This window comes from Lethenteron reissneri, chromosome 15 (assembly GCF_015708825.2).
Source record: "Lethenteron reissneri isolate LAM-NWPU_2019-01 chromosome 15, ASM1570882v1, whole genome shotgun sequence".
NCBI lineage: Eukaryota > Metazoa > Chordata > Hyperoartia > Petromyzontiformes > Petromyzontidae > Lethenteron > Lethenteron reissneri.
The window spans coordinates 7,867,759-7,892,777 of NC_083793.1; the positions used below are offsets into that span (position 1 = coordinate 7,867,759).

Below are 25,019 nucleotides of genomic sequence, written 5' to 3' on the forward strand. Positions count from 1 at the left end.
TGATGACCTTAATCTAAGTTGTCTTGTGGTTGTTGTTGTTTGACTTGCATCGCACTGGGATTTTTGCACACAGCGTTGGTGTACGGTGCTTTTTTTTCTGCAATATTTTGCTGTCTTTTCTTGGATTTTCTGTTTGCACTTAGTCACATATTCACTTTAAGATGTTTCTTGTTCATGTTTTTTGTTTATTGCGGTTGCACCCGATTCATGAGCCGAATGGCTCACAGGGCTACACCTGATACATGAACTTGAACTTCCATTGCGCGCACGGCACGCGCGGGCATCGTCGCCCCGCAAGCCGCGTCCGTCCCCTGGGGTCGTCCATAAATGACGTCACGCACATAGGGGGGGGGGGGTCAGACATTTGTGACGATGTGTGACGAGGGGAGGGGGTTTGAGAAATGTGACGTCACATCAAAATGCGCAACTTTAAATAAATATAGACAACACGTTCTACTTAATTAAATAGACTTTTTAATAAATGTTTTCTCCTACAACATCAGAGTGCAGCGCCACATAAAATACGCACTACAATGCCAATAGTTTAAAGCGATTTGAAGCATGTTTTTTTTTTGGGGGGGGGGGGGACAGAGCTTTGTGACGTCATATTTGAGGGGGGGGTCTGACTTTTTGTGACGCCGTGTGACGAGGGGGGGGGGGTCAAAAATCGTCCAAAATCGCGTGACGTCATTTATGGACGCCCCCCCCCCCCCACTCCTGCAATGAATGGCAACTTTCGAGAACAAAAAAACTCTCGCTTGCCCGCTCCGTACCACCTCCCCCCCACCACCCCAGCTCACCACGACTCTGCCCACTTGACTCTGGAATTCCAACCGGCTCAACGCCTGTCCAACGAGTGGCACAGAGGTGAGGCACCACGGAGGGCCCAGCACCAACCACGGGGGGAGCTGCTGGCTTTCCCACTTTGGACTTGCCGCTGTTGATGCAATCGAGGCACCAGACTAGGTTGATGATGAGACTTTAAAAAAAAGAAAGGACAAATAAAATACTTGCGCAATGTTTTTTTTGTTTAAACGTCAAATACATCATCAGGTCTAACGTTGAGCAAAACGTTGGAATGAGCATTTTGAAGAAGTTTTTTTGTAATATAATTGCATGTTGTTGCTCAAGTAATGATGTTTTTTGTAATATAATTGCAAGTTGTTGCTCAAATAACTTTATTTTAAACAGTCATACCGCTCTGTTTCGATGTTTACTGACCGCCTATGTCTTGCAGGCACCGGTTAACCCAAGAGAAACCAGGAACAAAAGCAACCTTCAAGGCATCAGTTGAAGCACCGCTAAGATGAGAGCGCCGCTGTGATTACATTTTTTTGTCCCACCCATCCTCAAACTCCGCTTTAGTGAGCGAGATTTGTTGAGCTTAAACGAAGGCGACCTCAAGATGCCAAACACCGTTTCAGACGCGGAGGGCTACGCTGCGGTTGAGATTGGAGCTGGGTCCCAACTCAACAGCCGCGAGAGGATTCTACCAAATCTGGAGCGAGTCGATGACACCAGCAGCCATGCTCCCGTGGCCAAGAAGAAACAGTTCCCGGAGCGAGGTGCTTGGAAGGGAAGGTTTGACTTCCTTCTGTCGTGCGTGGGCTACGCCGTCGGCTTGGGCAACGTGTGGCGCTTTCCGTACTTGTGTGGAAAGAATGGTGGAGGTGAGCGGGCGTGAGACAGTCGGAGCGTTTCGTACAAAGTGTTGCTGCTCGCTGTGGAACGGTTCACGGGTTGAGACCGGGCGGGCGGCCCTGGTCAATGCTGTGGGTGCATGAAGCGTCAAACAAATAAGCGCCGTCTGCTCTCACAGCGGCCGTTAATGATCCAGTGATGTCATTCGAATAAGACGAGGCCACGTGTGCCGACGTTGTGTTACAAATTATCAAAATGAACGTGTTGTGACGGTACACCGGTGTGCAGTATTAAACTAAAGCACGTTTTTTACGCCGTCAGAAAATCTTGCGGGATGCGTCAAAGTGAGTTCTCGTGATGTCGAAGCAGTCGGAAAACGAATGTCAGTTCAAATGTTGATGTTGGACTGTTTTATGAGGACCGGTGAGTTATTGCTGCAACGGTGTACCCCCAATACGCCCCAATACATAAACCAAATACCCTACCTGCAAATTATTATTTTGGAAAGATACGTAGTAATCATTACCCCATTACTGCAAAACGTAGCAGAACCCTCTTAGAATAGAGTTTTGAGACTCAGTGAGACTTTCCTGGGTACATAAATGTAAAAAAAAAGTGTTTTGTGCGCATTTATCTTCCAGAGTTCTTTCCCCATTACGTGAGTCATTTCACCATTTGTCAAATCACGACTTGCAATTGCGGTTGTGATTGATGTTTGACTTTTTTGTTTTTTTCTGCAAAATTGTTTCTGAGAAAGAAATATTGAATCAAAAGTGGATTCTTACCAGATTGTGAAGTGGTGATGAATGTTCCCTTTAAAATATACGCGTTAAAGTTCAAGTTTTCTGGCCCAAAATTGCCACGGAAAAGATATAACATTGAATTTTACGTCATCCATGATTCCTTTGCTTCATTAATACGTTTTACCAAACTATTACAAGACAAAATAGGGAATACACATTTCGTGTAATTATGTAGCAACAAGAACTTTTGAATGACATGTATTTTAACCCGTTGTAAATTAAGACTTTTGAGAGTGATCTTGTACCCGCTTCTTGGATGATTCTCCAATGGTGTTCTTCTGATAATTGGTTCTTTACCCTTCTACCTGGCAACAAAACTGCATAGACCGCAATACGGTCTATGCAAACATGACTCCTTGTAAAAAGGTGTCAGTTTTGTTGCCAGGTAGAAGAGTAAAGAACCAATCATCATATTTTTACTGGCAAATGAGGTCCCCATAGGGTGTTCTTCTGCTTTAACAATCACTTATGCGAGTTGTTCGTCCAATCTAACTTCAAGTAAAATTGTCTCCGTTGCTCGAATTAACAGTGGGATGATGCTATTTTCTGTTGGTGGCCCAAAGGCAGTCGTGGAGATTCCACATTTCCATGGCAGTAGCCAATCGATCCATGGATGATCACTGTTGATTTCTCAACAAGTGGTACTCATGATCGTAAATGTAAAACGTTAAGGTGCAGCCCTTCAACTGTGGACAGATAGTCCCCGAGTTACGATGCTCCGACTTACGATATTTCGATCTTACGATAGCAATACGACAAAATTGTAAAATATTTTTAATTTCGCGCGGCAGGTAAACGCAGCAGCATACGAATCTTGGTGAGTACAGTACAATATGATACGTTAAAATACGTTCAATGTATGTATATACTACACTAAACACTACACTACTATACACTACACTATACACTACACTATACACTACACTATGATACGTAGCTTTAGCGATTTTATTTCAGGATTACCACAATACGATACCTTCAATGCATATTAAAAGTTTTTAAAGCAGATAGGATTGTTTCCTGAAACAACTTTCTATTAAATTGCAGTTCATATAGACAGGCTAAGAATTTACTTTGGTTTTTATTACTCTACATTTTACTGTGCAATACAGTATTGTAATTAATAAATACATACAGTATATAGTTTATACAGTACGGTACTGTAGGCTAGGCCATCTTCGACTTACGATATTTTTGACTTACGATGGGGCCGTCGTAACGCATGTACATCGTAATCAGAATAATCCAACTCGACTTACACACGCTACTGCTGGCCGGTGGGTCTCCACTGGAGGGAGCTCTCGACCCAGAGAGTCCCACGAGAGAGTGTTTTGGCCTACTCTTCCACGTTGGCCAGACATCATGGGTGAGGTGGAAGCACCCACACTTTGCCTCACCACACGCGGACCTGCCGATAAACGAACTGGTTTACCCGTTTTTATACCGCTCGCCAGACAGAGGCGGGGGTGGATTTAAAGAAACTTGCGCGTTGTTTTCAGCTAAAATACGGGGTACTTGATAATTGTTTTTTTACCCTTCTATCTGGCAACAAAACTGACACCTTTTTACAAGGAGTCATGTTTGCATAGACCGCAATACCTGCAGTCATAATACAAACAAAAGACATAACTCTGATAATATGCACTGTCCTTGAAGTTGATTGGTCCACACCCGAGACAGCTTTCCGGTATTGCGGTCTATGCAAACATGACTCCTTGTAAAAAGGTGTCAGTTTTGTTGCCAGATAGAAGGGTAAAAAACCAATTATCATATTTTTACTGGCAAATGAGGTTCCCATAGTACGGGGCACTTATTCAAATTGTGCAATTTGCCATGTGACAACTTCCGAATGTGAATGCTGCTCACATCTGACACATTGCAGGGGCGTTTCTGATCCCGTACTTCCTGACGCTGGTGTTTGCTGGAATTCCGCTCTTCCTGCTGGAGACTTCCCTTGGGCAGTACACCTCCGTAGGCGGCCTGGGAGTCTGGAAGCTGGCTCCCATGTTTAAAGGTGACCGGCGGTCACGACTCTGCCCTTTTACCGAGGAGCAGTGGACACCAGGTTGTGCGATGCAAGAAACAAATAAAGAATTGCACATATTGGACGCTTAGATTGCCCTAGAATCTCAACGTGCCTGACATCACGTGTCATCTCAATTATTTCATTTCCCAGCTGTATATTTCGATAGTTTTTCTCTTCCTAGGGGACCCCTGGTGGTATTTTTTCCTGTTTGGCAAAGGGTGGAAAAGCTCCTGTCTGCAATTGGAATTTAGTCTGGAAGTCAGGGGCAATGTTCCCCTTGGTTTTCTTAATAAAGTATATATTTTTCAATTCTAAATTCGAATTCCTATTATCTGCCATCCTATTATCCACCACTCCTATTATCCACGGAATGGCTTCCTATTGTCCGAAATTTGTTGTTGAAAAATTGAGTCACGCAGCGAATTCCTTTTACTATCTGCGGGTTATCCACAGGAATTGAACAGCAGTTTTCTGGCAATCACTGCAGAAAATTGTCATTATTACTTTTATCTGCAATTGTTTTCGCAGATAAGTAGATGGAGTTCTGCTGTGAGCCCAATCTGTTCCAAAGCCCAGTACTTCAGTGGTCTCGACCCTTTATCAAAATCATAAAAATATTATTTCATATATCCTTTCACAGGACAGCTTTAAAATCACAAGTGTGACATTGCAAGGATGATTTATGTGGTCTGCTAAATACAATTATTTATCTTGACAATTTTATTTTGAAAAAGCTATTGCACCATCCACTGATAAATCAAATCAATGATAATATTGTCCTAATATTGTACGCCGACGACTTTCAATGTGTGGTGGTTAAGGGTCGTGATTTCTTTTAAATATTTACACATAAATTATTGACGAATGTATAATCTACTGTCTACGATATTTATTTCTCTTCTCCCTATCCGCCCTCCACTGTTGCAATCGCCATCGTCTCATATCCCATCTGCTGCTGATGTTCCCGTGTCATTCCTCTCTACCTTAGCGCGTCCTCATCCACTCCATCAGCCCAGCGGTTTTTTTTTTCTTCCGCCCACCTCTCCCTCGATTGCCTTCCGTTAGCGTTGTCATTGCTTTTGCTGGACATTCATATTCGGTGGCATTCTTATAACGTGACCATGCCACAGCAAACTGTCTTCCTCAATTCCCTCTCTTGTTGCTCGTTTATGATATTCGCCACGGTCAAATGTCATTGTACTCGTGTTGGCATGTAGGAGTTGGGCTTGCTTCAGTCGTGATCTCATTCTACCTCAACATCTACTACATCGTCATCATCTCTTGGGCCATCTACTACCTCTACCATTCCTTCACCTCTGTGAGTAGTGCGCGTGTGGTGCTGTGCGTTGACCAATTGATGTAGAGGAGGCAGAAAAAAACTAAGCAAAGTAGCACACAGAATACCACGTGCCAGGTGTAATCATCAAACTCATCGACATGTGCAATGGAAAATCACGTGACATTTGGGCAGGGCGGCGGCGCAGTGGTTAGCGTACTGCTAACGTGAGTTAATCTCCTGACTACGGCTACCATCAGTGACGTGTAATGTTAGAACCAGAACTGGTTTCTTCCCTGCCTGTTCACCAACCCCCACACTGAATAATGATCGAACGACCCTGACGACCGACACAGCGTGGAGAGTACTGGGTTGACAAAGGGTTGTGTATAACGGTAGCATACGCCACAAGTTAAATTCTCCACTTCATATTCATGTTGTCCGCATCATAGTTCCGTGTCATGCGAAATAATTATATTATCTTTTACTTGTTCAAGCCAGAGGGTGCCTGTTGGCTCCAAGTTTTGGAACATTTAGCCGTCACCACTGAGAACCGAGTTTGACCTTGGGTTTGGCCCACCCGTGATGAATCAATGACCTCAAGCCCAGTGGGTCAATGATCTCAACCTGGTCGCCAATGACTGCACCGCGAAGACCGACACATCGAATCGGTTTCAGTTTGGCTGCCACGCTGCAAACATCTCTGCTGCCGGGTGCGTGGATAAGAGGTCGCTTGAAGGGGTCTCAGAAGAAGTTCTATGACATTTCAATTTCGCAGGCCTCTCTACCAGGGGACGGTGCACTGCTCTGCGAAAGTTCTGGCTGGATATACCGTCGGCTCACAAACATAGCACCAACAGAAAAACTGAAATAGCATTAGCGACTTAGACATCAAATGCAATGCAAACAAATTTTGTTGACGTTTTCATAATTAAACCAGCTGCATTAATGCCTGCTATCAGACGTTTCCACATGTTGCAATGTGAACGGGGCGCTAGGGAGTGATGGCACTGTGGTAAGCGCATTGTTCTGTGAACGTGGTATGATTACTGCTCAAAGCTAACCGCAGTGGGTGAGTGAACAATTAACTGATTGTGGTCACCCCCACCTCTTTACGAACCTGCATTCACCAGCACAGTTAGTAGAACTGTCAATTAGTATAATGAATATGCATTATTTTAATAATCACAAATAAAGCAGCTGTGCTTTGTGAAAAAAAGCTTTATAGCTCGTCGGATTCCCTCCATTATAAACACATAGTATGATTCTGATTCTATTTTAAGTGCGTATCTTCCAACTGCTGTGTGCTGCGTGTTTTCAGGTGCTGCCATGGCAAGACTGCAATAACCCGTGGAACACAGATAAATGTTTCTCGAATTACAGCATCCTTGACACCACCAACCTCACAAGCACCGTTGTGGAGTTCTGGGAGTGAGTGGCCAACAGCTCCGTCAATAGAGACATTAGCGTTTCCGTCGATACATACACTAAGCAGTATTTTTTTGTTATTGCCACTTGGAAATGATAAAAAAAACACTTTGTGAAAAAAAGCTTCCATTACATAGATTTTCCGTCCAATTTGGAAAGCAATCTAAAGTGTAAATAATAGAGCAGTCACTTCGTGTAAAGTTCGAGTACCTTCAGTGTACCTAAACAAGTGCTTGCGGAGTTAAATCGAAACCAAAAGCATAGCTCGGTGATATCTCACAATCATTGCACAGTGGCAGCAGCCTCGGTGGAGCGACTGTGCCCCCTAATGTGTAGCACGCGCTCATGCAGGGAAGTGCTTGACTGCTGTCTTTATACTGGTAGGAACCTCCTGGTTACACCAGCCCACAGGGGATTCTTGTGTCCGTCCGTCGTGCAGGGAGGGGCTGGGTGGGGAGGGAGGGGCTGGGTGGGGAGGGGAGGGTGGAGGGGCTGGGTGGGGAGGGTGGGGCTGGGTGGGGAGAGTGGGGAGGGGCTGGGTGGGGAGGGTGGGGAGGGCTAGGTGGGGAGGGTGGGGCTGGGTGGGGGGTGGGAGGGGTGGGGCTGGGTGGGGAGGGGCTGGTCACCCCGTGGTGCCCTTATAAAACCCAACGTTTAACCTACTAACGCCAGCTTGTGCCCGCCCTCACAGTCGGGCATATTTGCGGAATACACCACGCCGCCGTTGACCCTGGCCATTGACCGAGCAACCCAACGTTCCTACCAGCTCCCTCCGCAGGAATGTGTTAATCCAGAGCTTTAATCTCCGGTGTGGCAGTTTAAACAATGGCAAAGTTTCTTAAATTCGTCTCTGTCCAGCCAGCAGTATATCTGTGTATCACACGATTAGTCGATCAGAAGATAGTGTATGGCGAGGCAAAGTGTGTGGTCACTCTCACTTCGTCTAAGACATCTGTCCAGCATGGAAGAGTAGGCCAAAAACCCTCTCGAGGTGTTCAACAGGACTCTTGTCTTAAGGAGGCCTTTCTGCCAACAGTGGCATGAGCAAGCTGATGTTGCGAATTTGAGCAAACGTTGGGGACCTTTGGTTTTCATCTTTTGATACCAATGAACTTAGAACTGAGTCAAGTTGATTTCGGAGGGAGATATTGGTCCTCACGCAGCTTCATTGGGGTTGACACAAAGTCTTAAATGTACTACGTCGTTTTTGCGATGGTTCTGTACAGCTCTCCGACGTATTTTTGTAGAACGTACCGCGTGTTGTACGGCACAATGTCCGACGTTTCGCTCCACGTCCTGGTGACTTCTTGAGCACGTGCGGTGAAACGTCAGGTACCATGGCGAACGACCCGACAACACATTGGAGGCTAAGCATTACATCCGTTGACAGAAAGTGACTCTAAAAAGATGTTTATAGTCATGTGAGAGGGGGGTTTCATTGGGCCACTTTTGACATTTTCACGAGTCCGTAACCTACTGATTTAAAACATAATAAATTTGTATAATGATCCAAGCGAACGAGCCCCATAAATAAATGAAAACTAACTTTTTAATGGCCACCGCTGCCATCCCGTCCTAACTCATTTGTATATACAATAAAACCTTGCATTGCGAGCATAATTCGTTCCGGAAACGTGTTTGTAATCCAAAGCACTCGTACATCAGTGGTGATCACGTGACGCTCGGCAGACAAAGCGTGTACACTTACTACTCGTATTGCAAGACCTCGCTCGTTTATCAAATGAATATTTATTTTAAAAAATTGCTCGTCTTGCAAAACACTCGCAGACCAAGTTACTCGCAATCCAAGGTTTTACTGTACTTGTCAAAGATGTCCGCAATTTAAATCTTGGGGGTGACGTCTCGGCTACAGTGACCCAATACTGACATCAACGACTTCGAGAGCCATTTTAGTAAGGAATGGTCGTATTAATAAGTACACCCGTGATGCCATCGGCTCGTTGTTTTATCCACAACCGCACAATGCCAATTGTTGAACTTGCGCAGAGACGACGCGTGCCTTGCATTTCCACGAATGCAGGCGGAACATGCACCAGTTGTCCAGTGGCTTGGATGAGCCAGGTGAAGTGAGAGGTCCTCTGGCCGTCACTCTCGCCATCTCCTGGGTCTTGGTCTACTTCTGCATTTGGAAGGGAGTTGAGTGGACTGGCAAGGTATGCGGCGTCTCAGCTCTCCAAATGTTGCTGGATTTGATGGATGACTTTAGAATGAGCATTCTGCCATTCAAGGGATGATTATATAACATCGGGCCGTCGTAGCGGTTCTCTGGTTTTTGCGGATATCTAAATTTAGCAAATTTAGTGGAACAAAAAATCTGCGAGTGTTAAATTCAGATTTATTTATTCTAAATGGTTAATCGTAAACAGTGCATTTGTTGATTAAAATGTATGTTTAATGGTTACATTTGTTAATTCACGTCTTAGAGCACACTAATACTATCAACTTGTTATTTTATAGTAAAGATGGAATTATGGTGCACTTTGAACCCAATGACCTGAGCTCAATTCCTGGCCATGGCTAACACCAGTGGCAGCGATATTTGAATCGGGTTCGGAATCATATGGCGTGGAGAGGAGGCCTCATTCAGCAGTGGATTGGCAGAGTGCTAAACATTCCCTTTAGCACTACTATTATTTAACCAAAATTGTTCCGCACTCCACTGTTTCATCGACGCAACATGCGGTAATTCGCGAACAGGTTAACAAAGCGTTGCGGGCATTGCTCTGACAGATTGTGTTGGGTAACCATGACGATGCGGTGGGTGGCATCACAAGAATCTCGAATCCACGTTGGGTTGCCGTGTGCAGGTCGTGTACTTCTCGGCCACGTACCCGTACGTCATGCTGATTGTGCTGTTCTTCCGTGGAATCACCCTGCCGGGCGCCAAAGAGGGCATCCTGTTTTACATCACACCAGACTTCCGCAAGCTCACAGACTCCGTGGTAACTAAACACAGCACACAAACGCACACACATAGCAGGGTACATCATGCTAATCACACTTCATTGCCCTCCAATTAAGGCCAAGTATTGATTAGAATTAAGAGCACGCGGGTGGTGATGCATGTGTGTGTGTGTGTGAGCTGTGCATATAGATAACTCATTGATTGATTTTCAAGGTCTGGCTGGATGCTGCGACGCAGATATTTTTTTCCTACGGCCTTGGCCTTGGTTCTCTGGTCGCTCTTGGCAGCTACAACCCCTTCCACAACAACGTTTACAAGTGAGCGGCCGTACCCTGATTTGAATTACACTGAATGTGTTCCGTGCTGTCGTGGTTAATTGTGGTGAAAAAGTATCGGAAAAGGGCATGGTTCAACAACATTTATATGTAGAGGTGGAGCCCTGAAATTTGGGTTAGATCGTGAATATTGTGGGTTTACTCTCCAACACACAATCGGTGTGCTGAACTAGTAAGGAAATGGCATGCTTAGTTTGTGTGACAACCCTAACTAATATTGGCTGTGTCAGGTGGTGGCGGGTTTAACGACACATTTATATTTCTCTATTATGGACTCTATTACGGAGTGCCGGTATAGTTGATGGTGGCAGAACAGGTGGGAGAGGTTCAGGTGCGGTTGAGGGAGGCCTTGTCGGAGCTGGGGGGGTCGTGATATTTCGAGCAGAATTTTGCTTAAGCGGAATCAAACATTGGACAGGTTTTTTTTTACTTTGCCTGTCTCGTCTGAGGTGTGCGTGGCCCGTTCAAATTTGTGTTATCCCTGATGCTGTAAGCGAGAAAGAATTGCTCCGCACAAACACCTTGAGACCCATTTTGTGGAGCAACGGCAGCATTGTTCACATTTGACGATTCACTTTGTTGGTGCATTGCGAGCATTTGCTGAGCAGACCGCAAGCTGCTGAGCACAGGAATCTAGAAGGAGCAAAGGCCATCGCAACGAAATCGTGATTACTTGTCACGTGGCGACACAAGATCTTTCATGATTTTGTTTAGTTGTTTTGTAGAGCACGCTCTGCTGTGACGTCATCCGCTCTAGATTCCATCTGGTCATGTGGTGTCTTTTATCTTATTATTCCGCTGTGGATTTAAAAATTGGATACATGCATAATGGTTCCAATATAACCCAAGCGTAACTGTTAACGGGCGTTGGAGGCTGCAGGAGTACGTCGGAAACCGCAATGTTATGATTACGAGGATTACATTAAAGTGTCCGATGACACCTTTCTGTGAGACTTGATTAGCTAACCCATTGGAAAAACTACCATTCACTGTTGCATTTATTTATGAAAGCTTGACAGTTTAATAAGTGTTAAACAAGTGGCTAAAGGAACTGGCCAGGTGGCTCAGTGGTAGAGTGAGCGACCCACAATCGTAAAGTTATGAGTTCAAATCCTGGTTGCAGTTTGACTTAGCCTATTATCCCTGTAGTATCAATAAAATAAGTACCACATTCTGGGTAAGTCATTAGCGGTTGTTCTATGGATACACTCGCCCCCGCCACATCAATGTGGAATTTACACCACCAGCTCGGGGCTGCAAACAGGAGATGACGCACCACAACAAAGTTCATTTGAGCAGGAGATCACTTCAAATTTACGCTAAAGGGCATGGGGCTGCGACAAACAACAATTCTTTGTTTTCCATCGGCAGGGACTCCATCATTGTGTGCTGCATCAACTCGGTCACCAGCGTCTTCGCTGGATTCGTCATCTTCTCCATCGTGGGTTTCATGTCTCACATCACAAAGAAGCCTGTGAAGGAGCTGGCCGCATCGGGTAAACAGACGCAGGGTGCCGCACACAATATTCCTGGATGCCCAGGGCAGAATGCCACGTGGGGCATACTTATTCATGACCATTACCGACACCTACAAAAAAAACAGGCCTCATGTGGAGCCCTCTTTTGTGTGAGGCCTGGAGGCAAATCCCCCCCGCCACTTTTGCCCCCACCGCCTTTGAATGGCCTTGCTGCAAAAAAAGTGTCTTTTTCACAATGTTTCTCTTATGACGGATATTCTCAATCTTTTACAGATTTGATTGTCTCGTTCACGTTTTGGCAAGCGTTCCTCTTTGTTTGTTTGTTTGACAAATGTGTTCAATTTTTCTTCGTCTCGTTTTTGGTGAAAATGTGCCAATTTTTGTGATTGTCATCAGATAGGGCTGCAATCTCTTGAGACACAAACACCACAACATATCTTGGGAAGACAAATATTTCACAATACCACTATATGCGAGAACTACTTTTAATTGCATTGTCTAGAGTGGCATGTTGTTATCATGATTACGCAACTCACAAAAGCGAGGATTTTTCATGTCCCAGGAAGACTGACACATTTTCCAAAATGTCTGCCTCAGCAAAGAGGCTGATCCTGGGAAACCAGAACAGAGGGAAAATAACCAAGCCAACGTGCATCATGTAAATTGTGAATAAGCCGAGTATAGCCGTACTTCTTATTCTACTCACCACGATCTGTCATTCGTGTTATTGTCAATTGTTACAACATAAAGTGGATTATTTTACTCTTTTCCTTTGTGCTTCTCTTTTGCGTGATTAGGTCCAGGCCTTGCCTTCCTGGCTTATCCACAGGCTGTCACCCAACTTCCCATATCGCCTCTCTGGTCGATTCTTTTTTTCTCCATGCTTCTCATGCTTGGACTGGACAGTCAGGTAATTTTTCGGGCTTTTTATCAGGCAATACCTGCCCACTGGGGTGTGCATACATTTGTTCAATGTGTCCTTATTTAATATACAAAAAAATTGTGTTTATTTACCAATTTGTAATTTTTTATAACCCATGCGACTCATGCAAATGAGACTATCCTTGAATTTTATGTTCTTACCGGTTGAACGAAATAAACAAAAAAGTACTATTTGTGATAATGTGTCGACAGCATGGAAGAGTAGACCAACACACCCTGTTGGAGGGACTTTACAGAGTTATTTCTAGTGGACACCCCTTGCTCCAGCATGGGTGCGAGAAAGACATTACAGAGCCGTAAATTAACTTTTTTGACACTGAAAGTGCTGTGAAATTACGTTTCTCCTGCAGTTTTGCACGGTGGAAGGCTTCGTCACAGCCCTATCTGATGAATATCCTCAGTACCTCCGTGGGCATAAGGAAATTTTCATCGCCGTCATTTGCGTTATCTCCTACATCATCGGACTCGCCAACATCACACAGGTTAAGTGCGATGCTATTTTGTTGTATTTTTTTTACAATTTAAATCCGTTTGCGCTATCGGTGTCATGATAAAAAGCAACGTTTCCATTTAGGACTTTCTCAGAGTACTAATACATCACCCTGTGTGGTAGAGAACAGCCCACGAAAAGTGCATGCCACAACATTCATCTGACAACCATTGCAAAGAGGAATTCACCCAAAATAACTAACAAAAAAATCTACTTTAATACCATTTAACTTGATGTATTGATTGGTGATTAAGATCATCAACAATTATGTGTGGCTGAAACCCAAATTCAAGCCTAGAATCATCTGAACAGTGCCGACTAGATGCTCAGTTTCCAAATAACAAAAATAAAGAAGCAAGCAAATTCTACTTCTACACCTTCACATATCCGTCCCTTCACGTAAAAAAAATACAGGAAGTTATTTTTACACACCTCATCAGCCGCACGGCCTTCTGGGAGTGCATAATGTCAGCAGCACAAACACACTGTGGACCAGTTTCGACATTCAGTGTCTCATTTAAAAGTAAGCCCTGCTCTGTATTATTTAAATGTCATACTCGATAAATATGTCAGCGATGTTGTGGCTTTTAGTTGGTAAATTTAGCAGTACATTGTTCTTCATGGGTGACATAGACCAGCGTTAACACAATGCAGTGAATTTTGTATTATCTCGAAAAAGTTGACAATTTGCTTTCATGTATTGTGCTTGTTAATCCAGGAAAGCCTCAGTGAGTCTCATGACTCTTTTTCAGGAGGGTCCTGCCAAGTTTTCGCACTGCCAAGATTTCGCTGCGGCGATTCAAACTGAGGAATTTGGGGCGCAATCTGTCAATGATTAGGACTGTGACACCGGCACACAATAGCCCACAAATCATGTCACGTGGTTTTTTAAGCGCCCACCGTGAAGCAGACGGCACGCGTGTTTTCAGCGGTTAATACGCACTGCAGTATTAACCGGGGTGGCCGCCGGGCTAGGAGGCTTGAACCTCTCGCAGCAAGCCACGAACGCGTCACCGCTGGCCTGTGTCGCCACCCTGAAATGACGTGAATTTGCTTTGACTGCCTGCCGATCCACAGGGCGGGCTGTATGTCTTCAAGATGTTTGACTATTACTCGGCAAGTGGGATGAGCCTGCTCTTCCTTGTCTTCTTTGAAACGATAGCCATATCTTGGTGTTACGGTACGTTGTTTAAACATTTGAATCTTTGTTTAGTGGCTTTTGAGAAAGAACACTGTGGCGCAGTAGAGCTCTCGTTTTAATAGATGTTCATAACTTTTATTTCGCGTTGGAATGGTATTATGTTGAACGTAGCCTGCCGTACTCATTGTAGGTGCAGGGGAAGGACAGCCATCTAAGCACAAAAGCAGGAATTCCATGCACTCTTGTTTTCGCAAATTCTTATGACGTCACTCAATTTAATAACTCTACAGTATTAATCATCATCTATTACACCTTCAAGAGTGCTGTTTGTTGCTGGCAAGTTGACATCTTGCGCCTTTACTAGGCAACCGTAATTTAAAATAAAACATGCACGTGAAAATAAACTGCCTATAAGAAAAATAAGATAAACCGGTTGAATATTGAAAAATTACGATGTGTCATCACACTTACACCGTAGTTGAATGTTTTTTTGTAAGATGGCGTTGCATTTGTCTCCTCGCGACAAAACATTTTCACCTACGTTAATAAATTCTAGATTTGAAGTTTTCGTGACTGCAATGATCCATGCGCTTTGGTTCTTTCGGTAAAGTCACGTAGGTGAAAATAAAATGAAATAAAAATGAAAACAACTAAATTAAATCACGACGTTTCGGAGGCAACACAAGCCTCTGTCATCAGGTTGGAACTGTCACAGCAAAATTACTCACTACATTAATTTTGATCACTACAGTAATTTTGCTGTGGCAGTTTCACCTGATGACGGAGGCTTGTGTTACGTTAATAAACATTGCTGCTCAAGCGAACACAACAGTGACAGGCGAAAACACTTTCATCTCACGAGCATGCGTGAATCTTTTTTCAGGTGTTGACAGGTTCAACGACAACATTTGCGAGATGATTGGGCACAAGGTCCACAAATGGTGGAATATTTGCTGGGTCTTCTTCACTCCACTCGTGGTCGTGGTGAGGATATGAGGGTTAATTGCAATGCAGAACATGGAATTTATTTTCTGTCCATTAAGCACACAGAAGCATAGCAACTTAGAATGTGTTTTTTCCAATATCAAATCATTATTTTACACATCATGCCGCAGCACGACATTGCATATCTGACCACCACACATCTGCCCTGACCAATTAACCGCCCACACTCAGTGCAATATTCTTACATGGTGTAGCCATTATTATCTACGTTTTCACAAATCTAACCTTTTCACACGCTGTAATGTATTCTTAATCTCGTGTACATGTGCTCACTCCTAGAGTACATTTTTGTCCAGTAAACTCTCTATGCACGGTTTCTGTAACTGTCTTTTTTTCTTTGGATGTTCAGATATCTGACCTTGTCACAGTACCCAAGAATCAGATATGCAATGTTCTGCTGTACAATTAATGCCGCACAACTCCAAACTGTATGACTTGATTCCAAAGTATAGAAGAATTGTTCAAAATATATTATCGTCATCGACATTATTTATAATAACATTTAATAATACAGGTTTCAATGTGCAAGCTCCATAAACCCCACCATTTTACGTTTTATATTCCATGAACCAGTCATCCGTTTGCAGATAAAACAGTACATTGAATATATAACCCCTGTTAATTAATATAGTACAAGTAATGAATGCAAGAGGTATATAAAACATATACAGTATGCTGAACATCAACAAGTAAAATAGGGAAGACCAATTTATTTTCTTTCTACGTGACTTTACCGAAAGAACCAAATAGTAATTCCTGCAGTCACGAAAGCTTCAAATCAAGGAAGGCCAAGTTTTTCTGGCTCACCGACGTGTTGTTCAGAGTTGAAATAATATCTGACGTTTAGTCGCACATCACGCTGAACGTCCAGCACATGGAACGTCGGACATCCGCGCTGAGAAACACGCAGTGCGACCCGAAAACACATCGGAGGGCGAGAACATCGCAACCGCGGAAAACCTAAACAGTTGCACAATTATTTTGGGATTTAAAACAAAATCAAATACTGCTTAAAAGATTGACCGATGCATTTTCACAAGTAAACATGTTTGCCGCAGTCCAGTTTTAAAGGCTGCCAAGTGGTTTGCTTTTTTCTCATTTCCCAGGGAGGGGCTTTCCATGAGCTTAAGGCTCGACGGAGAGCATCATGATGCACTGTCACGGTCGGTTGTGGGACATAAAATAGCAACATTAAAAATGGACAAGGGTCAAATAAACACGACTCGGAGAGCTGTTGGCTATAACATCTGGCGACGAAGCAGAATGTATTTGACATACCGTGAGGCTGAGAAAGTCGATGCAGCGAATACTGCTGGAAAACTCTGGATTGTGTTTCGTTTTGTTCCGTTGTGGTGGAACAACTCTGTTGTCTAATCTTGACGTTATTATTTTATTCACGATCGGAATTAGATTGAAAGACAAAATAGAGAACGCAGGCAGGCTAGAGACTTCGTTAAAAACGTTCAGGAGAGAGTTAAGTGGGCTTGGGCCAGGTTACACCGCTAAAACAAATGATGGGCAGTGTTCAACAACAGCGAGGAAAGGAACGCATTCCAAGAGCACATCTACAGAGGAGATGGAGCAATGGAATCAGCTCATGTGTAGAAGCTATGCGAATTGTTATTTGGCAGAAGCGTGAGAGATAGCGATAGAATGTGGAGGAGGTCTACATCCCACATTGGATTGATTACAGCTGATAATGATGATGATTATTCATATTATATCACTCACATTGCAAAATAGCAGCACATTCTGTCCCTTTTAAACACTTTGTTTACATCGAACTTGATCTAGTCGTTGTGTACAATACCCATGTTTTCCTCCATTGCATCTTATCATCAGGAAGAATGTTGGCATCCATAAATAAAGCACAATACAGAAAACCACCACAGCTTGGGTGTTCCACAAGTCTGAGCCGTGAACCTCGTCACGGTGTTTACTCTGCACATTCCTCCGTGGCGGAACACTGACAGCAGTGTTGCTGTTTATGAAGAAACAAACACTGTCCCCTTTACAAATGGCATCTTGTGGGTCCCCATTTGCCCTGTCTGCAAGTGCAGGTGGTGGTGGTGGTGATGGGGCATTTTAAAGGGTTTGACCTTTGTAAACAAAGAGTCTTTCCAAGAAACACTTTGTTTTTCTTGCAGGGAATGACAATGCGGCCTCTCCCTCCTAAGTGGCGCATTTGGTTGTTGATCGATGAACGTGGTGAGCCGAGCCGTTTTCTAGCAAGAACCATTGTTTTTGGTTCCTTGGTATGAAATCAATTCCAAACCGCCCTCGGAAATTTAGAAATTGTCAGTAACTGATAGGATAAATAAAATACTGTGTAATAAATAGGTTTCTAAAAAATAACCGAATTTTTTTTGGGTTAGATCGCGTAAATATGATTTTAGTGTTAAACCCGCCACCACCTGACACGGCCAATTAGTAAGATTTGTCACGTGAACAAAACGTGCCAATCCGTTACTCGTGCAGCACACCGGTGTGTTGGAGGGTAAACCCACAACATTTACACCGAGTAGCATAAATGGGTACACGAGTCAGTCAATCGGCAGGTCGTCGCTTGTGGTGGAGTAAAGCGTGGGTACTCCCACCGTCTTTCGAGACGTCTGACTAGAATGGAAGAGCATGCCAAATATTCTATATTTGAAGTTTTCGTGACTGCAAGGATCCATATTCTTGGTTCTTTCGGCAAAGTCATGTAGGCAAAGAAAATATTTTTTTTTTAAATAAGTTATTTTTTTCTTTGCCTACGTGACTTTACCGAAAGAACCAAGAATATGAATATGCCAAATATTCTTAAGAGGGACTCTCTGGAGCCTCTGTAGCGGACGGCCCTTCTGCCAGGAGTGATGTAAGCGACACATTCCAGGGCTGCACCCTTTTATTTTTTGTTACCTTACCTCGGACTATTATTTATTTAGGTTTGAGATAGGCCCTCTCGATGGACAACCCCATTAATTTGTGGTCATTAAGTGGTCGGAAGCCGAAGCGAGAAGCGGGGGTCACCGCGGGGTCATCGCAACAAACGCGACCGTCTCTCGCGAGATGAATCGTTGAGAAATTGAATTTTATTCTCCACCGCTCTCTTAACCGCGCCGTATGCCGGGTGCCACTGCAGGGCGTGTTCATGTTCAGCGTCGTGGAGATGACTCCGCTGACGTTGGGCAGCTACACGTACCCGATGTGGGGTCAGGGCATGGGTTGGTTCATGGCGTTGTCGTCCATGCTCCTCATCCCTGGATACATGGTCTACCTCTTCTTGATCAGCAAGGGAACTCTGCGACAGGTACTAAAGCGATGTCCACACCGCAGTTCATCGTTGTAGCTGGTCGTAGTCAAGAGCTATTAAGCCATATGAATCGCTGAACAATATTGAAGTCATCATGGGACCTCCTTCGCCAGTACCAAAATATACTAATAGGGGTTTTCCCCTTTTTTCTGGCAACAAAACTGACACCTTTTGCAAGGAATCATGTTTACATTAACCACAATACTTGCAGTCAAATGCAAACAAAAAACAATACTCTGATCTTTTTTTTGCATTCGACTGCAAATATTTTGTGTTAACGTAAACATGATTCCTTGCAAAATGTGTGAGTTTTGTTGCCAGAAAAAAGGGGAAACCCCTATTAGAATATTGAAGTCGTTACAGGCCGCACGTGGACACCGATGAACATACCCAGCATGATGCGGGGAGAACGCTTGACTCACGTTGCGATACAGACGTTTGTCTATGTTGTACAAGTGTGTGGGCACGCGTGGTGTCTCCCACCTGACGCAGTGAGTGCCGATTCAAATTAAGAGATTAGCACGGTTGGCTGCTTAGTGCGAAAGGAGTTCAACGCAAATTTTGATTTAAAGCTTTCGTGACTGCAGGGATTCATATTCTTGGTTCTTTCGGTAAAGTCACCACGTAGAAGGGAAATAGAAGGGAAATAAGAAAATAATATACATATATTTACGTGAGTTAATAATATAAATATATTTATATTATTTTAATAAAATAATATAAATATATTAATATTATTTTATTATTTCCCTTCTACGTGACTTTACCGAAAGAACCAAGAATATGAGTTCAACGTACATGCATGATGATCGGCATTTACAATCATCATGTACGTGCACCGTTAGAAACTACATTTTTTTTGTTTGAGTGGAGATGTTTGGTGGGTATGGAAAGGTGGGCATTAGTCGGTTATGAGGCACGGGTCTGACTAAAACCCTGCCTTACGTGGTCACTTACCACCGAATACCGACAACGGGTAGAAAATGCGCCTTCTCTTTCCATACAGGAAAGTGCCACATTTCACGTGTGCGCAGATTGTCAAATGTTTCACACATGTGGCTTTACGTGAGCCATACAGGCGTATATGTTAAGCGATATGTATTATTAAATGTACTTATTAAAAAACAATTATTGTAGTAACAATATACAATGCATTGTCAAGCCATTGCTGGCTGAAGCCCCCCCCCCCCCCCCCCATCATATAAATAATTGGGGTGGCTTGACCATACCTCACCATGCTGGTCAATGCAGGTTGGGGATTGTGGGTGGTGGCAAGGGCCAGACATGTTCATGTATCGCTCACAATGTAAGTTAGCTACTGGTGCAGGAATCGAACTCGTTTTCTCAGATTCAGAACAACGCCGCACTGACCACTGTGTCGCAGTTTCTTCCCCTGTATTGCAACGTGTACTGCCTTTAATATTCTCTCGTTTCCTTCGTTTGGCAGCGATGGCACCAAATGTCCAGAGTTCAAGTCACCAAGCGCCAAGACAATGGAGGAGAATGCTATGAAAATGAAGTCACGTTCTGAGCGCTCGTCAACACATTTATTGATATACGTTCAAAATTTGATGTGCATTTGGTTCAGACCGAGAATGTGGTCTCCTTTCATTGTGTTGTATAACTGAAGCCCTTGTGATGTGTACTATGTTTGAGCATAGAGCTTCTCAATTCAGTATGCACAGTGTGTTTTGGCAAGAGGCAGCATTTAATTTACAAAATATACTGAAGAAGCAATGTTAGCCCCTGTAATACCCCCCAGGCGAAATTGAATTGTAGCCATGGGTAGCATAAGCAATATTAAAAAATGCACCACGTTCCTCATCAACACTGCCTTATGAAGGAAATATGCTAGAGTAGAGCTGGACTATCACATTATTTAAGGCATACATTACTTTACTGATCATTGGTAAAATTTCTTAACTAATTGGATAACACGAAAACATTTGAGGTGGTGTGTCACGATGGGGGCGTGGCTTCCAGGGGGTTTCCTGCTTTCACAAGCAGGATGTGGAGGGTGACCAGCGTTTTTAAAAGTGCCCAAGTAATCGATGACAAAATAGTAGTCAACTTATTTTTTAATCCGATTAAACTGTCCCAGCTCTATGCCATTGTAAGCTATAATTCCACCAATGGCATGTTAGATTGCGATGTACTTTTCTGGTAGAATGCTGTGTTAATAACAAAGGTAAAGTAACGAACACTTTTTTTCCTTTGTGCTTGTGCACCGCTGCAAAGCAGTCAGTGTATTTAATTTTCCCATTCTCCTAATACCAACACGAGGAATTTTGGCTATCATCCCCTAGCAGAACCCTCCTTTAAATTAGTCTTGAGATTCCATGATAGTGGGATAAACAAATCCATTATGATTAACGGCAAATGTGAGTGATCTGATTCCAGTGCCCACAACCAATTCAATGTCAATTTGATGGTTCATATTGCCTGTGATAGTCTGTATTACTGCAGTAACTTTAGCAATATAAAATTTGACTAGTTCTATATATTCCATATTTTAATATAAATTATTAAGAAAATTGTATTAGCAAGATGTATAGTTTCTTTAAATGCATATTTATGCCAGTGATAGCTATTGGAATGTATTGTACCTGACTTTGAATGTATATGACAAATTTGTGACGTTCAAATCTCCGTGTTACTCGGCCACCATCGATTACCAAGTACAATTAACTGACACGTGCAGTAGTGGAAAATTACAGGGTGCATCATGCACTGTCAGTCGTGGCACTTTAATGAATGTTTACGCGGATTCAAATAATATTCAATTCTGGCCTGGAATTAACCGGGCAGGGAAGTGTTGTATCGATGATGAGTTACGTGTGACCTACGAACAAAATAGAACATTTTCAACATGCTATGGGGTTTTTAGAAATATTTAAACTCTCTTTCCATTGCTACTTTTGTGTTTTTAATGAGTTGAGACCTGCTGCTTCAGCGGTAAAGCGAGTGGCTCACATTTGGAAGGTTCCGGATTCAAATCCTGGTTGGAGCTTGACTCAGCCCCATCGTTCCCCTCGCTGGGGTCAATAAAATAAGTAAAACAAATTTTTGGGAGGGGGGGGGTCAACAGTGTTTGTGCTATGGATATACTTGCCCTGGTCATATGAATGTGGAATTTCCACCACTGCTTCAGGGCTGTCAATGGGAGATGAGCACCAATCCAATGCTCATTTGAGCAGGACATCACGGAGACTGTTTTGAGAGGCAATATGTTTGTAAACTGAAAGGTTAATCTCGGGAACAACCTCATTTTACTTTTTTGTAATCAGTGCCGGATTAAGCTAGTACGGGGCCTGTAGCATATGTTATAAAGGGGCCCTAAAAAGACGTAAATATTAAAACACAAATGTTTTACTTGTATAGTAAAGCAATTGTATTTTTTCATTTGCCATACAGCCAGATAATACGATAAATCGCTAACCTTAAACACCCAGTCGTTCATAAAAGTTGAAGGCAGTATAGTACTATAGTAATAGAGCAAGTGCAGAATCACTAAACTGGAATTGATAGCTTGAAAGCATTTAGCGCGGGGCCCTTGAAAGTGCGTGGCCCGTAGCTACTACATATGTAGCTACTACATGTGTAGTAGCTACTACTGTGTTCTACACACACGGTCCCCTGGACGAGGGCCAGCACACGCCATGGGTGGGTCTGGTGGGGAGGGCATTTGACCATTCTTCACCATCGCCGGTCCACTCCAGTGCAAGTTGATGATGGGGGCAGTGCATTTGGCAAACTGTAATTCTTCCCACGACACTTATGTAGTTTAACACGTAGGCTTTCGCGACCAATATCATCCATAAATTTTTTTTTGGGGGGGGGGGGTTAGATCTCGTAAATATATAAATGTGTCGTTAAACCCATCACCAACACCACCCGACACAGCCAATTAGTAAGTATTGTGAATGTTGTGGGTTTACTCTCCAACACACCGGTGTGCTGTACGAGTAACGAATTGGCACGTTCTGTTGACGTAACACACCTTACTAATTGGCTGTGTCGGGTGGTGGCGGGTTTAACGACACATTTCTATATTTACGCGATCTAACCCGAACAAAACCTGCATTATGCACACTCGTGAAATTGCAATGATACATTTCGTCCGAGAGATGGTAGCCTCGCCCTTGTGTTATTTAAGTAGTAACCCACTAAAAAAAAACTCACGGAACGCCTCTCTTTTGAACGTCATCCACCCTCCACCCCCTCTGTGCGTAACGAAATCACGGCGATGCGCACTCAATTGAACCGTCCGGCGTAAAAACCTGGGAGTGAACCATTTAAAGAACTGAGAAAGTTTGCCTCGGAATTTGGGTAAGACACATCTCCATAACAAGTCTCCGTCCGTGCGCTTGAAGGTCATAACCATGTGAGTATGTTAAGGCTTCTTCTTGTGTTACTGTTATTAGCCACTTGTGTTACTGTTAGAGACAGCCCGCGTGTGTTTGGACTGGCTTCATGCTTTATGTCGAGGCAATAGGCGTTTCGTTTAACCCATTTTGCTTTTAGCATTTGTGTCCGCTGCTTTCGTGTGTGTATATACAAAATACAACGGATACATTTTGAGGAAACAACGTTTAATTCCCAAGCCTCGTCGCATGTCCCCTTACAAACCAATGTGAATAAACTCATTTGAACGCACTCCTCTGTAAGATATGGAGCTTTCACGATTTTCGATCAGCTGTTGAGAAGTTAAAGAGTCATTAGAAATCAGTGACATATCTCTGAATGTATCACCCCTGCGTATAGCACGCGCACCATAGCTAGGACACTTGGAATAAAGTGATAAATACATGTGAACGTCAATACATGGTGTTGCCAATGTGATTGTTTGCAAATGCTATTCGGATTACTGCAGAATACACATTATCTGGTCATTCTTCTTTACATTCATCAAATGTAAACTGCCGAACTTGTCGTATCTGGCTGGCTTTTGCTTGGTCTGATACATTACAAACAATATTGAGTCACATTCTTCGTTGAAATGTGTCTTTATCGGGTGGAGTGGTGGCACAGTGGTTAGCGCACTGCACTATGAACTAAGCCACATGAGCGCGATACCCAGCACACAGCTAGCTTGAGTGATATCCGAACCAGTCCTGGGATCGATCTCCCTCTCCCTTCATCAACACACGCTGACAAGTGTGGTGAAAGTATGATTTAAAGAAAAGACAATCTAAGACGTCATTCAAGTTCCACATGTTATTATGGACTAGGCTAAGACTATGACTAAAATGCAGAGGTTTCAATTTCAAAGCTGTAAATGATGAGAAAAGCCATCACTAAAGAAGAGGCAGACTTGGCAGCAGTAAGCATCGGTGACTGCCGTACTGATGAGCACTCACAAGAACAAAACTGCTCGACAGTTGTCTCCGTGTCCCACGGCTGCCTGTTGATTACGAACATTTGCTCGAACCATTGATGGTAGCCACATCATAGGACCTCCTTTGCCAGTACCAAAATATGATCATAGGTTTTTCCCCTTTTTTCTGGCAACAAAACAGGCGTTGAGATGTTAAAACACCAAACTGAAACCTTTTACAAGGAATCATGTCTGCATTAACCACAATGCTTGTGGTCAGAATGCAAACAAAAAACATACTCTGATAATATATGCATTGTCTTTGAAACTGATTGGTCTACGCCTTTTGACGTCCTCTGGTCTAACACCGTTTGAGACGAGGCTCAAAAGAAAGCTGTCTCTGGTGTGGACCAATCAGTTTCAAAGACAATGCATATATTATCAGAGTATTTTTTTGTTTGCATTTTGACCACAAGTATTGTGGTTAATGCAGACACGATTCCTCGTAAAAAGGTTTCAGTTTGGTGTTTTAACATCTTAACACCTGTTTTGTTGCCATAAAAAAGGGGAAAAACCTATAATCATTTTAGACAAGATGACCAACAGTGCAGTTCATCATGGAACCAGTGTTTTTTTTTCTGCATAACGGTTGAGAGGCGGAGAGCTTTTTTTTGGCACACAACGGTGCGAGCTTTGCGCGTCTCGGCGAACACAAACGGTGAATGACATTGACACCGCTCGACCGTCAGGCGCGGTTGGGTTCGCTTCGAGGTGCTGCTGGCAGTCGCCTCCCTGTCGCTCCTTCTCGTGTGCGCCTCCCCTCGACCACCGGCCGCGGACGATGACAACGATGATGGCGACGACCTGCCCGAGGTGTCCACACAACCGCAAGTCGTGAACAACTTTCACATGGAAG

The 25,019-nt window shown here is 43.5% G+C and overlaps 1 protein-coding gene across 2 annotated transcripts; it reads left to right on the plus strand.

Moving 5' to 3' along the window:
• Positions 1-1,240: 1,240 nt before the first annotated feature.
• SLC6A1 (solute carrier family 6 member 1) lies at positions 1,241-25,019 on the plus strand. 2 transcript variants are annotated; one of them, XR_009755173.1, is made up of 15 exons: positions 1,241-1,670; positions 4,327-4,458; positions 5,688-5,788; positions 7,068-7,177; positions 9,216-9,348; positions 10,003-10,137; positions 10,314-10,417; positions 11,807-11,931; positions 12,711-12,823; positions 13,206-13,337; positions 14,423-14,525; positions 15,370-15,470; positions 18,616-18,783; positions 20,234-23,170; positions 24,853-25,019. XR_009755173.1 is itself a non-coding variant. In XM_061551946.1 (14 exons), the coding sequence occupies exons 1-14, from the start codon at positions 1,406-1,408 to the stop codon at positions 20,315-20,317; spliced, it is 1,806 nt and encodes a 601-aa protein (XP_061407930.1). In that variant the 5' UTR covers positions 1,241-1,405; the 3' UTR covers positions 20,318-23,611. The 2 variants fall into 2 exon arrangements, 1 of the variants encoding a protein (XP_061407930.1); XM_061551946.1 differs by lacking the exon at positions 24,853-25,019 and having other exon boundaries at positions 20,234-23,611.

Bases quoted from the DNA above. Each gene is read 5' to 3' on its own strand.
- SLC6A1 (XM_061551946.1), top strand. From the start codon at position 1,406: ATGCCAAACACCGTTTCAGACGCGGAGGGCTACGCTGCGGTTGAGATT. The intron at 4,459-5,687 runs GTGACCGGCGGT...GTTGGCATGTAG, and splicing joins GCTGGCTCCCATGTTTAAAG to GAGTTGGGCTTGCTTCAGTC. The intron at 11,932-12,710 runs GTAAACAGACGC...TTGCGTGATTAG, and splicing joins GAAGGAGCTGGCCGCATCGG to GTCCAGGCCTTGCCTTCCTG.